Here is a 15,747-nt window from a genome sequence, read left to right on the forward strand (position 1 = left end):
AGAACAACTTGAACAAGATAATTCACCCTATTGCACTGCTTTGAAGGCACAGTGAATGAGCAAGGATTGAGCTTCTCATGAGTAATTTATTCATTGCTTCATCTGCAGTAAGTGATGGCAACTAATTGCTTTTGACTTGGCTGCTGTTTCCATTCAACAGCTCACCTCAATGAAGCTGAGTTACTCTCACAATAATCCACACTGTGCTCTTTGTAAATGTTAAATACAGGAACCAGGTGGAGGAGATTAAAAGGTGTCTTCCAGTGGGGTACACAATTCTTTGAATTGCTGTGATGAAGTATAATCATTCTATGGCTATTCTGTGGGTGGTTAAGGGAAAGTGTGGAATTGTTCAAAGTGCTTTATGTCTTGGGGAAAATACATACTTAATAATTTATCACTCAAAGGCCAGGAAGTCAATTGCCTGCCAGAATGTTTTTGTGCTCTTTGTGCTAATCATATTCCAATGCATGAAAGCTACTGGGTGGGTTTAAATGACATCATTTGGGATGCAAATGCACACCTATGTCATTCTTGCTATTTTCTGCTGTGTTTATGTGACTCATGAATGGTGTGAGTCTTGACTGCAAAAGCAGGCTTGCCAATGCTCCAGCATTACTAAATGAGTACATCCCATCCACTGCTCTCTGCCACCTTCTCTGCTACCGAGACTAACTTGTTTCTCTCTTTCTTATTTCTGATGATGGGTCCCGGGCCTGAAACATTGACTGTTTCTCTTTCCACAGATATTGTCTGACTTGCTGAGGTTTTCCAGTATTTTTTGTTTTTATTTCAGATTTCCAGCATCTGCACTTCTTTTGATATTCAGTAACTGGGTCCCTGCTGGGTAGTCCAGCAGTGTCGATTCTACTAGGATAATACTCAGCAGCCTCCATGCATAGGCACATAATGAGGGCAAAGACATTGTTAAATATGATAGAATTTCTAGTCTTTGAATGATATATTATCCGTACATTTTCCAAAAGACACTTAACAACAATCCTCAGGTCCTTCTTCCTTGAGGTTAAGTTCCTGTGTTTTCATGGTTCCTGGAGCCCATTCCTGCCTAGGTCCCTGTCTCCAACAGTCAATGAAGAATTTCTAGACCATTTTTGGAATATTCATGAAAAACAACAATACAGTCATCACAACAGTGTCAAAAAGGATCCAGGACCACATGGTCCTGCTCTGCCTAATAGCTCTCTGTTGCCTTATTACTTTAGTGGTCTGAGCAATGGCAAATTTCCTTGGGAGCAAAATAAAAACCTATCAAACTGGATTATGTGTGTAGAATTTAAAAATCATCATTTCGTAAAGCAAAGCTGAAGATTGCAAACATCAATCTGGTGCACATTTCAGTCACATTAGGAAAGCCTGTCTGGCAGGAGGTCGGTTAGTTTTGGAGAGAAGGGAAGGAAGGAAGTGCAGTGGAAAGCATTGTGGACTCATCAGTTACATCTTCCGCTCGCTGACCACAGAGCAGGAGGGATGGTTGTTAAAGAGTAAAACCCAAATCTTGTTTTGCATCCTTAATTGAAGATGGAAAGGAGGCAGTGACAGAAAAGTCCCAGGAAGAAAAACGGTAATTTTGAATGGTATGCAGAAAAGACCAAAACATTTTACTTGAAGCTGCTCAGTGTATGAACTGTATCAGATACATCTTGGCAAAATATGAGTGCCAGATAAAAATTCTAATTTGCGAATTCTGCATCGATAGAGCCATTAGCAGCAATTCCCCAAAATAAATACCTCATCTTTCTGTCTACTACCCAATTACTCTAATGGAAAGCAGGGTATCAGTCAATAAAATATCACTTCCATTGGCAGAGTCTAAACATGACTGTAACTAATATCACTTGGCAGCTTGTGACACATATCGAGCCAACTGCACAACGAGCTCTGAAGGTCATAGAGATCTGCATTAGAACCACAAACAGTATGTGCATTATTGTTTGAGAATCTTTTCCCGTAAGCTTCAAAGAAACCAATATAATGTTTTACCATTCAAGAAATATCATTGCCCAAAATTAAAATGTAACAACATATGTGAAATTAAGACTCTATGTTCACTGATTTGATGTACATACTTCTCTTTGGAATTACAATAATACATTTAATTTACTATATTTTTAATCTATTGGCAGAAATATTGTTACCAAAATGATTTTGAGAATATTCCAGCATTTTAAAAATATTTTAAGCTTGTCTTTTTTTTTCTCCAGAAGGAAGGATGGGAGCTGTAATCACTAATCTGGGGTATCCCTGTCACTGCCAGGGAATAGAAAGACAGTTTGCAATTCAGAATCAGCATCAATGCTCTCAGAATCACTGTGTTCAAGCACATAACTCCCCATGGCACCAATCTGCTTCTTGCAAGAGTCATCCTTTAGTGACAACTTAAAATAACACTGACAATTTAACACAAGGCCATTTTTAATTGTACAGAAAACATGTCCAAATGCATTTCACTTAGGTACTTTCCGTGAGCCACAAAAAAAGGGAGCGAATAACAAAAGAGCAAACTAGAGCAGGGCTGATGGTGTTCATCCATTCTTTGTGCTGCTTTTTAATCCAGATTCCTAAAGATAACTTACTGTGCCATCTAGTATTCAGGAGGAAAGGAGCATATTTTTATATGATTGGACTTCATGTGGATGCACATTCAATAGCAGTCCTTAAGATGGAATTGATAAATAGAAAAAAAAGGATATGGTGATTATGCAGGAGAGGGAGACCAGCTATATTGTTCTTCAAAAAAAGGCAGAACATGCCCAATGGGTCAAATGGCCCTGTGAGCTGTACAATGCAATTCTGCAATAGTCATTATGTATATCGTATCGCCTTTAAAAGTCAGACAACAGAAGAAAACTCCAAAGCAAAAAAAAATTATCTGGTAACTTTAAGCAATTAATTGTAATTATGACAAAACCAGAAAATTCAGCAGGCCAGGTTGCATCTGTGGGAAGGGAAAAAGGTCTTCTGAAATGTTGATTTTGTTTCTCTTCCCACAGATGCAGCCTGACCTGCTAAGTATTTCCAGCATTTTCTGGTTTTGTTTTAGATTTCTAGCATCTGAAGTTTTTATTAAAATTTTCAATTGTAATTATAATTTCATCTGAAAAAAATGGCTTTTTTCTTTACTCTTTCTCTATCATCAGTGCTGACAGTGGATGATTTATTTTGGCTCAAGATTGCACATTACAATGGTAATAATCTATCCACTGCATGGTCTGTTAGCTAATTCAGGGAACATTGAACCAGATACTGCAGAAACTGAATTAACACAACACTTCCTCCCTTTCCTGTCAGCTGTATCAAAAATGTTAGTTGTGGCTCAGCTGGTAGTATTCTCACCTCTGATGAGTTACGTCCAGAGATTTGATCACAATGATCTTAGCTGACACTCCAACACACAACTAAGGGAGTGCTATACAGCTAGAGGTACCATGCTTTGGATCAGATTTCAAACAGAGACACCCATCTCCCCTTGCAAGAAATGTGAGATTCCATAGTAAATGGTGAAAAAACTGCAGATCCTGCAAATCTGCAATAAAAACAAAAAAATTGAGGAACACTGAGCAGTACCTGTGGAAAGAGAAACAGTTAACATCTCAGGTTAAAGAGTCTTCATCAGATTCCAGGAGTCTATTGCAAAGAAAATTAGTTGCATTCTCCCTGTTGTCTTGACCATTTAACTCTCAAACATCACTAAAACTACCCACCTATCACGTTGCTGTTTGAAGGTACCCTCTGTCTGCAAATTGGCTGTGCATTTCCTACATTGTAACAATAATTACACTTGACTACACAATTGTTGCACATTCTTGAGATTATGAAAGGCACTTATATAAATGCAAAGCTGTCTTCCTTTCCTGGTTGAACAAAAGCTGGTAGCTTATCTTGCTTTATCAACATCTGCAAACACATAAGGAACTAACTTTAATCATAGACATCAACCAGTAAGCACAGGAACAAATGTGTCAGCTGAAACAACATGGAGAGAAGGAGATCTGTGAGCATTGCCAGTTAGTCACAGAAAACACATGAGGAATGAGCTCTTGTTATAAGAGAGAAATGATACTGCGACTACTTCCACTGGAACAGTGAAGGTCAAGTGGAGATTTTAATAAAATGGAAGGATCCAATGAAGCAAAACAGAAAGGGTTACTTGTTTCAAGTGGGGTAATATTGAAAAAGGTCATCAACTTAAATTTGTTGTGAGAAGATGAGAATGAGAAGACCAATTGGGAAAAATTATTTGGAGTGCTGAATATTTTTCCTCAGGGAATGGTTGAGGCAGGTATTATGGAGTAAACATTTCAAGCAGAGCTAAGTGGAGAGAGTGGATTAGTGTATTTCATTTGGATGGCTCGAAGTAGCACTATTTCAGCATAATGGACTAAATGATTTCCTGTAGGAAATGCACTGCCATTGTGCACACAGTAAGTACCTCCAAAAAGCAATGTGATAAAGATCAGATAGTCAGTTTTCGTGATGTCGTTTGAGGGAAAAATATTAGCCAGGAGACCAGGGATAATGCAACAACTCTTCTTTGGAACAGTTTTATGGAACCTGATGAAGGCTCTTCAACTCTGCTTCTCTTTCCACAGATGCTGTCTCAACCGTTGAGCTGGAATATGGCTCTATATAGAATTAGCCACTCTTTACACAGAAATATAAACCTCAAAGCCAGACATTACTGTCCTGCTGGTTCAGTTGTTGTACCGTGTTTCTTCTCCTTCAAGACACAGTAATTTTACCTGTAGAAAATCAGTTTCCAAAGCCTGCCCATTCTCTTGCTGAAGTTTAGTTTTATGTTTGTGAAATTAATTGCGATGGATTGAGAAGATGGAGAACATGGCTCTTCCCAAAGAAATCTATAATCTCCCCAAGATCTTATTGTAAATGGATTGTAGTTCACATGACTTTAGATCCATACATTAGATTACCTCATATATATTGGCTGTAATGTATCTGGCTGAATCCCCTCAGCTGTGACCAGCCACCCCAAAGAGAACCACTGGCATTCAACCCCCTAAATGGAAGTTCCAGATTTATACACATGTGCTGAGAGTCCAGAAAACTGTACTTCAAGAAAGTAGTCAGGGGCTAGGTCTCCACAGTTCACCCAAGGCCTAGCTGTCATCGCTACTTGCAGAATTAGCTCTCTGTATCTGGCCCGGGTGAGGGTGGGTATCCTGCATATATCATAGGCAATGATTCTGGATGGAAGGCTGATACAGCAAGATCTGGCACAATTACTACAACAGCAAAAAAAAAACACGATCAGCTTCCAACATTAAAAATCTTCCTCAATTTTGCATTTGTTGCTAATATTATGAATACAACCACTAACCTAGCGTGAAGTCGCAGATTCACATTGAACAGAACAGGAAAATCAGTTATCTGGGAACAAAATGTATCACTTAATGGCCTGGTCATGGTGACATGTATACAGAGTGGAATGATTCATTCAACCTTTAATGGTCAATAGATTTGCTCCATTGTTTTTAGAACAAAAATGTAATGTTTTCACTTGAGTGGATATTCATTCAAAGGAGTGAGGTATTACTATTCAATGCATAATTTTTATTTAGACGAAGATGCAAAGCCTATTATGTCTTGCTAATAATTCACTGTATGTTATTGAAGTTCATTCATTTCTCTGTCCAAGAAAAACATTCATGATAAGAGGATGTTATGTTTTCTCAGGGCCTTGCATTTTTTTCAATCCACAAATCACAGTGAATGTAATCTTTAAAACAAAAATATATCCATTCAGTTCTTTTTCATTGTTTTGAATATTCACTAACTTGAACGTATTTGTTTCATCTAGTACAATGTGACCTTAGTGAAGATAAATGGAACAGAAAGTACAATCAGAAAGTAGAGGGCAATTTACTCAGATGACAATTCCTAGTATTTTTAAAGTCTTTTTGGAATGTCACACAACTCAATATCAGGTGAGGGTCTAGGTTGAAACAGGAACTAAACCTAATTAATAAATGCACTCCAAGTTTGATCAATTGCATATATCTTGAACCAATAAAATCCTGGAGCAAATCCAGTAATGGCTATGTTAGCTTCAGATCCACTCTGCTAATTGGAAAGTCATGCTCTGAGGGACCCCTTGTCTTCATGCCTCTGTAATGTCATGATGATGAACCTCCAACCCTGTTAGTCAGGTTCAAAAGTTGGCACAACTGTTGCACTAGACATCCAGCTTTCAGGCTGCAAGATTAAACCTACACTGAATTTAAAATACATGGGGAAAAATCCCTGTCATTTCTACTTATAGAATATATGCCTCAGAAAAATCAGTACAATAAAAAGTGGTATTCCAAAGTTGAATCTTTCCAATCCACCTTGGAGTAATAAGTAAGTGGTACTATGAGTGCTTCACTGCTATTGGCACATTGTTCCATAACATGAAGGAGAGAGCAGAAGGTAAGTCAGGCCACCCCTGTACAAACAATGACGACATATTTCATGACATTTCATGTGAAGTCATAATTCTCTATTTCACTTAGACAACATTCAGTCTGAGGAGTACTTTCCAACTTGAGCAGCAAAACCTCTGGCATAGATGGTGCATTTGTAAGACAATGAAAGATAGTAATTTAGGGAACAGACAACCTTGATACACAAGTCCTAGGGTTCCTGATGGTGGGGGCACATGTAGGTAAGGTGGTGAAGAAGGCATATTTGATACTTGCCTTCATTAGCCAAGGCATAGAATACAAGGGGAAGGAAGTTATGGTAGAACTTAAGAAAACATTGGTTCGGCCACAATTGGAGTACTGTGTATAGTGCTGGTTGCCACTCTACAGAAATTAAGAGTTGCATATATAGGTTAAATAGGAGGATATTTTCCCTCGTAGTAAAGGAAATCAAAACTAGAGAATACAGAATTATGGTAAAGTTAAAAGGCTTGGAGGGGATCTGAGAAAGAACTTTTTCACCCAGACAGTGGCTGCAATCTGGAACGCGCTGCCTGAGAAGGTGGTAAAGGCAGGTACTCTCACAATATTTACTCATCTAGATGAGCACTTGAACCACCAATCCACTGAAGGCTATGGATCAAGTGCTGGTAAATGGGATTAGTGTACATGGGCATTTGATGGTTTGCTTGGATAAGGTAGGTTGAAGGGTGTACTTCTGGGTCATATAACACTATGATCCTAAAACTCAAATACAATACTACTTGTGGAAATCCAGAATTTGGTGTTGGTAATTCAAGGCTCCACAATAGGTTAATGGTCTCTGAGTGAACACCAAAATCAAACGACTAGAGCTTCAACTGGTTTTGAACAAAAAGAAGACCCCTGGAAATGGAACATTGGTTTTAAGGATTTGAATGATATACCAAACCACAAAAACATAAACTTCTATGGACTTGTCCTTTGGATAAAAATATCATATATACATTTTTTTTAAAGTACCATAGATCAGCCAATGAGTGGTAGGGGACTGGAACTCTTTGCCTGAAAAGTTGGAGAAGGCAAATACCCTCGTCACATTTAAAAACTACCCAGATAAGCAGTTGAAAAGACATAACCTGCATTGCTGAGGAGCAGGATCAGGGAAGTGAGTTGAACTTGAAGTCCATTTTTAACTACCACGGACAAGATGAAGCCCATGGCCTCCTTCTGTGCTACGGACTTCAGTGATTAGCGCACCAAGTTTAAGTGTATATTCCAGTCTCTGTTTCATCCTTTGCAAACACTTAAGAGCGAGTTAAAGCTTGCCCTGCTTCCTGGCTTGCTGGTTTTGAGATTAAATCAATGTAAGTGGCTACTCAATCATCTTTATGACATCATATTGCTAAATATCAGAGATCTCCCTGGAAATGACATGCAAGGCCAACCTTCACTGGAAAAGGAGAAACACATGCCACAAAGACTGCAAATTGCCCATCTTTTCAGTCTTACCTTCACAGAAAGGGCAGCACTCCCCTGGTATTTTGACTGGATTCTGACAGGTCTGCTTGCAAGCCATAGCCACGCAGTGATGTTCCCCATTGACGCACTGGCAGAAAGTACAGTCATCTTCTCGCCAGTGATCACCATGCGCTCGAATCTGACCTCTCGCCAAACATCCTAGGCCGCCGATGGCTGGAAAAACTGGGTCTGCACAGGACAGAGTCAAAGTGGTTGAATGAGGTTAAATGGTAAGAGTGACGCATCAGAGTAAAAAAAATGTCCTGAACAAAAGTGCACTGGGTGCTGTTTGAAGAGAGCGTTGGGCTTCTTGAATGGGAAAAATTACATTTCACTGCTTTCCTGAAAATTACTTTGGCAAAGAGCAAAAGTTGCTAAAGCCTCTCATATAAACAAAGACTTCAACATTTTAGGAAAACATCAATAATGCTGGAACTACTCAGCAGATCAGAAAGCATTTGTGGAGGGAGGAAAAAAAAGTTAACTTTCATGTCAGTGTCTGGAGGATATTAGAGGTGTCACAGGTCTATGTGAGAATAGGGACAAGGAGTGTGGGTTTTGGGTGGCAGGTGACAGAGCAGAGGAGAGAAAGAACAAAGTGAAGGTTAGTGAAATGGTCTGCAGCAGGATTGCTTAATGACAAAAGGGATGGTGGTCCTGGGCAAAGGAAGGTCACAATAGCACAAGAAACACAATTAAAGACAGCATATGGAAAAAAATACTCAGAAGATCAGGCAGCATCTTTGGAGGAACCATGGGCCTGTACTAGGCAGCAACGTTCCGCATGGAATTGCCAGTAATTCCCCACATTGGTAGCAAGATGATTAGGATTTACACACGTGTGCTCAAAACATATTGGCAGCTGTTTGCTGCTGGTTTCTCAACAGTGCACAAATTGACAGAGTCATTGTGGAATCCAGCAGTGGAACAGCAATCCACATGAAGAATCTGTACCAGGTCAGACATGGCGCAGATGGTTCCTTACCCACTAAGGGCGTAGAAGGCCATGTGGGATTCAGGTGTGTGGTACTACTGTTAGCTTTCTTTGCGTTGTGGTTTTCTAATTTTAAAACAATTGAATTGTTCTGCAGTATTCCTGGCAGTGTTTTCAGCCTTGACGCATGGCTAAACCAGACAGTGTGGTTAGATTGGCTTGGAAATATTTTCTTCAGGAATTTTCATGAGTGGGGTTTTTGGGCAACTCACCAAAGTTGTAGTTTCAGGTCAACCATCTTTCATTAGAACTGGAAAGTGTTAGATGTGTAACGGGTTTTATCTACAGGGGCAGGTTGGTCTTCATGGGGTTGTGGTCAGTGGGTGCAGGGGTGATAACGACAACAGGGTGAACCTCTGATAGGGTGAACAGCAGGAGTGATTTGACATTGAAAAAGATGACACTTGAAGGCAAAGGAAAGTTCTGACAGGACAAAGAAATAAAAAAAAGGATGGAGAGGAGGTGTGAGTGTGCACAGCAGATTGATTCCAAACTTCAGCTCTCCAAGAGACTAGGACCATAAGTTGTGAGCAGAGATTGTCGACTCAGCGTTGAGCCTGCAAGGTGCCTGTTTGAAGGGGTGGAGGGAGGGGTGTGGCTGCTGTTTCTGAAGCTTCCTTTCAGCTTCATTAGAACAGTGTAGGAGACCCAGGATGCAGAGGTAATAATGGACCAGAAAATTGAAGTACCAGGTGGCCAGAAGCACAGTTCAATCTTTCAACTGAACAGAAGCACTCGGCAAACAGATCAGTCAGGCTGCATTTGAACTTACCAGTATACAGGAGACAAGTAGCAAAGCCCATGGCCTGGAATTTCCATGGAGCCATTCCCACTTATCTGCTAAACCCATACTTCCTTGACTGGACTCCCCAGTTGGAAGCTAACTCCAATGTGACATGGCCCCACAAGGTGCAGGGTTTAACTGTACTTGAAATCTTCCTCACAGCCCTTCCATCCCATTGGATTTGATGGACCTTCACAAGGTGCAAGTCCAGAGGGTAGCAAAGCAAAGCAAATGTTGAGAAGCTGTAGAGGTTAACTCGAATCATTGGCTCTGTGAACAGCCAATCGAGCAGCCCAGGGGACTTACAGAGACCATCAGTTGTACAAAAGCATCGGAGTTCAACACTCACACAGGCTTGGTAAACCTTCCATATGAATTACCAGCACTCTATCAACAATTTTGGGCCATTCTATATTTGGAAGTATGTAAATTGAAGTTTCGCTTTAAAGGAGTGTCGAGGGCTCTTAACTGTGTTGCAAGGAGGTAAGCAGACTGGTGTGATGGAAGGTGAAGATCAGGGGTAGCGAAAGGGTGTGGGGAGAACTGTGAGAAAGAGATTGGACATGGTCAAAGGCCTGGTAAACTAATGAGGAAAAGAGAATAAATATCAGAAGCACTGGAGAGCAAGGTGGCAGATGTAATAGAGACAAAATAACTGGGTGAAAGGAATAGAGTTCTTACAGGAAGCCAGATGAAAGGAAGTGCCATCAGTAGCCTTAAAGAAGATATTAACTATGTCACGTTCACACAGTTTCAGTTTTCTTTTAAATTAGTTCTATATTTCATAAATGCCCTCTAAGTTTTTTCCCTGCAAAGTCTGAAGAGTTACTTTTGTCTGTGGTTGTCGAACAAGTCTGAAATGCTTGCAGTTATGGATTTGCATGCACATTTCCAAATTCATATCATTCTCAGAATAAAACCAAGAAATAACTCAGCTTATAAAACCGATTCTGGTCTGAGGGAAAAATAACTCTTCAACAGGAAATCCTACTTCCTTTATATAAATAGTGTGAAGGATTAAGACTTTACCATTATTCTGCTTCTTTTGCTCATCTCAGAGATATGTGACATTTTCTTGCTGTTACGTTTATTTAATTGAAATAAAGCAGTGCAATCATATTTTGTGTGGTAGCTGTTCTGCTGAATCACTCACATTGCCTGAGAGTTCAGAAAGAGACCTGTTTGGCATCAGCCTACTTTATCATCTATTTGGAAAGTTTGTCATTACTACCTCCTTTATAATTGGCTTTGCAAGGGTGAAGACAGAGCTTAAAGATCAATCCATGTCTGTTCATGGAAATAAAATTAAGTTGTTTTTGATGAGACTTCTTGTACGTTAATAGTAGAACTAAGGAATATTCGGGTATACAAAAGAGAAAACTTGAACTGAACTGTAAAACCTGAAACCTTTGGGGAAATAATTACACTGGCTCACACCACTCTGTAAATTCATTCATTTAGTTGCATATCCTGCTATGTGCATCACCCTTGACCCACACTTTCCCCTATCATTTCCCACATCTCCTTACCCAGGAGGTGCACACATCCTTTTCTTTCTATGCATTTCCTTACATCTTAACAGACCAATCCATCGACCATTCCCACTCACCCTCAGTACTTTGCCTTTCACTCATTTCTATCCTCACCAAATCAATTTCACACATCAGATGAATACAAAATATGATGCCCATAGGTCTATTCTTTCCTTTATTGCAGAAGAGAGCACGGAACATCACAGAGAAGGAAGGAACTGGAGGTTACGTCTCCCATTTTGCAGTTAACAACTTATATGAGGCAGCACTGAAGGTTGATGGTGTTTCATTGACCTTGACAATGAAGATGAGGACCTCCCAACTACCTGGTAACACAATTAAATATCAGCCGTTCACATCATATGCCAGTCAAGATGATACAGTTTCAACTGCATGGTATAATCATTGTCATGATCGTTCACAATATATTCATACCTTGCCAGGATTATTACATGCCTTTCATGTCATTCAGACTCATCATACATGGAGTTGGCAAATAATGATTCATAAGAGGAAATGAGACCCCTGAAGGATGCACATTGCCATTCACCAGCTTAGATACTTGGAAAATTGTGGAATCTCATAAACAATTGAGTTTTCAGTAGGTGATTTACACTTAGCAATCCAAGAAGTGGAGTGGAGTGGAGAGCCCTCCTCCAAGCACTGCTCAGCAGGACATAGACACTGAACCCTGGGGACTATTAACCCATGAAGTACTGACGAATGTTTGGAGCCTACTGAGCAAGACTGCTGAGAGAAAAGAGAAGCCATTTCACACACAAGAGGATTGACATCACAGGGCTCTGAGAATGGATGCTCTGGTCACAAGCATGGAATATCAAACACTTGTATCCAATGAGTGGTGCACACCTCGACTGTGGTAACTCAGAATCTGGAGAATAAGACATTTGCCACCTTACTTCAGTTCATAGACATGTTAGCCTTGGCCTCACACAGTCTCAGAGAGGCATGGCATAGAAACAGGTCCTTGGGCTCACTGAGTCCACAATGACCATCAACCACCCATTTACTCTAATCCAACATTAATCCCATTTTTTATTTCCTCCACATTCCCATTAACTCCCCTCCGATTTAACCACTTACCTACACACTTGGGACAATTTACAGTGGCCAATTAACCTAGCAGTCGAAATGTCTTTGGGATGTGGAAGGAAACTGGAGCACCCAGAGGAAACACACACGGTCACAGTGAGGATGTGCAAACTCCACACAGACAGTACACAAAGTCTGGATTGAACCCGGTTCTCTAGAGCCGTGAGGAAACACCTCTGCTAGCTGCACCACTGTGCCGCCCACTGCCACTGTCTCACTGATCTGTACCAAAGCATTTTCTAGCATTGTGACAGCAGTGAAGTCTGGCTGGACCACGAGAGGAACGAAGGCAAAAGGACTCACAAAGCCAAAAGCTCTACTTAAAACAGTTCCACTCCTTACTTCCCCTGCAGGCATTCACCTGGTGCCTCATCTCCCGACGTTAGCATCTGCACAAGGGTAACCAGAGCAATCTTTAGCAGGGCACTATGGGCTTCAAAACGCAGTGGTCACTTCATGATTCAAGGCAGGGATCTGAGCACCTGCCTCTACTGCTGCTGAAGCCACACAGATTTTATCACAGGAGTTGCAGGAAAAACAAGAATGTATTCAGGGTATGTGAGAAAGTGCTTTGTTAATGTGTTTCAGTTGTTAATATAGGCCACGCATGATTTTTCACTACTTTCCTGTTTTCTCCCTTCACTGAGACCAACAGGTGGAAGGGGTTCAAGATTGCTTGCAAGGAATGATTTGTATCACTGTCTCTGGGGTTTGGGGGGAGGGGCAGGGAAGAATAGCTCTTGCATTTCCTTGTTACATGGGTATTCTGGTGTAACTCAAGTAAACCTTGCGTTAAGGAGTACATGCCTGGTATCTTAAGCAATAATGTAAACAACTACTTTTCCCTCATCACCTTCTTCTTCATCTTCTTCCCCCTTTCCAACATCTGAACTTCACATTGTTGCTCCTGTAGGTGTGTCTTGTTGACCCTGGCTACTCATGCTTCAGATCTCTAAGGAATTGAAGCACTTTTTCAATATGATGTTAACTTTGTTCAGTCATTAATCCCGATGCTGTTGGATTTCTCTGGTTGGTTCATGAAACCCATCAGAAACCCGTGCTTGAAGTGGATGTTCCTTGTATAATTGTTTTATTGATTGTTTGAATGCTTCTGAATATTGACAGCATTCTGAAATGTTCAGTGTCTTTCTCAGCTGGAATAACCTGGGGGCATAGATTTGGCAGCTGCCAAATGTTTTCAACTGTTTAATGGGCAGGGTTTGCTCTGCCCCCTTCTACTGCTCCCCCTCATGTGACAATGTCATGCCACTCAAGCCCCTGCTGCCTTGAAGAGCTTTGCCATTCTGGTTAAGGACAGCCTCAGGCGGCAGGCTGACATCTGGAAAAGTCAAGTCGATAACTGGTATGCAAGTCACACAGCGGGAGCGGGCAGCTCGCCCAGACAACAAGTTCTGGCTCATTATTTTTACTTGACGTGTTTCAAAAGTCTCCTTGGAGCTACTCCCTGAAGCTATGATAGGGTTACTGCTACTAATGCTAAGAATCCATCTGTCAGCTCAGCAGTAATAAGGGAACTGAATGAGTCCACACCATTGTCTGTTCTGGGTTACCCAGGCTACTTCAGTCATCCTCTGTGACAATACACCTAATATAGTCTAACCATTCTTCTTTTGGTCTTCCTCAGCTTCATGTTCCAGGTACCAGGCCATCGAAAGGATGTTGGCAATTTTGATTCTTTCAAGGAATCCAAATATTTTATAGTAATCTTTCATGGTTTTTCTGTTTACACATTTCCTTTCCAAGCTATATTCTTGGCCACCATTCTTGGAATTCTCAGTTGTCCATCAATTAATTCAATGCTTGATCATCAACATTTTTCATATCTCTCACATTTAGATCCTTATAATATTGTTTCATAAGTTCTTAAAGCTGACAAGTTAAAGCAAAGGTTAAAATTTAATTACAGTAAAACTTTGATTACCCCTATCTGATTATTCAGAAATCCTGATTGTTCAGTGTCTGGGTGATCAGGTGAAGTATCCTGCACTCCCTTCTGACTCACCAGGCTCTGGTTCTCACGTTTCTTTCTGACTCACTGGGGTTCCCCATTTTCTTGCTCCCTCTGACTCACCGGGGCCCCAGCTCCCACGCTCCCTTTTGACTCACCAGGACCCTGGTTCCTGCACTCTGTTTAAACTTACTAGGTACATAAGGAATTGTATTACAATACTGTGTAACAAAAAAACTGAATTGAAAAATGTGTTTAGGTATTAGTAGGAATTACACCCAGCAGTCCAGAAAGTCTGCTAGTCCAACACCACCAAAGTCCTGAGCCTGCTGACTTATCAGTGTTTTACTCTTTTTAGATAAATACTACTAATGCAACAAGTTTTTAAATTAAGCAACAAATTATTTGGAATTTTACAATGCTAGTCTTTCAAGACTGTCGTCACACTGCATGAAAATTCCTGACCTCTAATTTGTTAAATTTCACTGCATGTTTAAGGAAAGACTCCCAGCATTTATCTACCCTGAAGTGCATTGGTTCAAACTGCAAAAGGGCAGATCCTGTATTATGTGGTATTCAAGATACATGTTTTATATTAATTAAAATGGAACACTAAACAGGATTTCTCATCTCTTATCAGGACAAGTTTTTACAGAAAACATCCTTTCTGTTGCAACATCATGAAGAGTAAAATGGTCAAGTTTAACAAAAACAGTTGCAGCATCAGATGGAGACTAAAATCTGATCATTAGAGTTAAGTTTGCAATGTTTACTAAGTTTATGAGAGTCCCTAACCTAACACCTTCTTTTGAAATTCGTTTTACATGATCACTCCCTTAAAACCCAAGGCTCAGATTCTTGAATTGACCCTTTGATTGCCATTTCCAAAAAGTAATCTGCCCTCATTATTATTATCTGATTCCTTATGTGTTATTTATGACAATTCACAAATATATAATTCACATTTGCAAAAGATTCCAAAGGATTTCAAATGGTGGACCAATCCAAGCATTGCCAAAGGCACAATAAAGGGATGGATCCTAGCTATGTTTTTTTTTGATGTAGGGTAATTAAATACAGAGATTGAAGTGGTTAAGAGAGTTTCATTCTGATGGGGTGAGGTACCCAAAAGCTCTGTGCCTGTAGAAAGAACAGAGAAGAGACTATGGATACGTCAGAATAGGAAAAGGAGAGGGAATTGTCATGGATATAGGATTGGTGGGGATTACAGGGAAGGAGGAATCCATTGAGGTACTGGAAGGAAAGAATTATGATTTGTGGTCAGAAGGTTGGAGAGAGAGAGAGAGAGAGAGAGAGAGAATCAGTGGAGACTAGAATTAGGGCATTAATTGCATTTGGTGCTAGATTGATGCAGTCAGTGGATTGTTAGAAAAGTTGTGTTTTATGAAGGACTG

General features: G+C 40.3%; 1 protein-coding gene across 1 annotated transcript in view; it reads right to left on the minus strand.

Moving 5' to 3' along the window:
- LOC127577027 (cysteine-rich motor neuron 1 protein-like) overlaps positions 1-15,747 on the minus strand; it is a 200,976-nt gene that overhangs the window by 41,769 nt on the left and 143,460 nt on the right. The window contains exon 5 of the mRNA XM_052027894.1: positions 7,932-8,129. Coding sequence (XP_051883854.1) covers positions 7,932-8,129 — 198 coding nt within the window. The remainder of the gene's footprint in view (positions 1-7,931; positions 8,130-15,747) is intronic.

Source organism: Pristis pectinata, chromosome 1 (genome assembly GCF_009764475.1).
Source record: "Pristis pectinata isolate sPriPec2 chromosome 1, sPriPec2.1.pri, whole genome shotgun sequence".
Lineage (NCBI taxonomy): Eukaryota > Metazoa > Chordata > Chondrichthyes > Rhinopristiformes > Pristidae > Pristis > Pristis pectinata.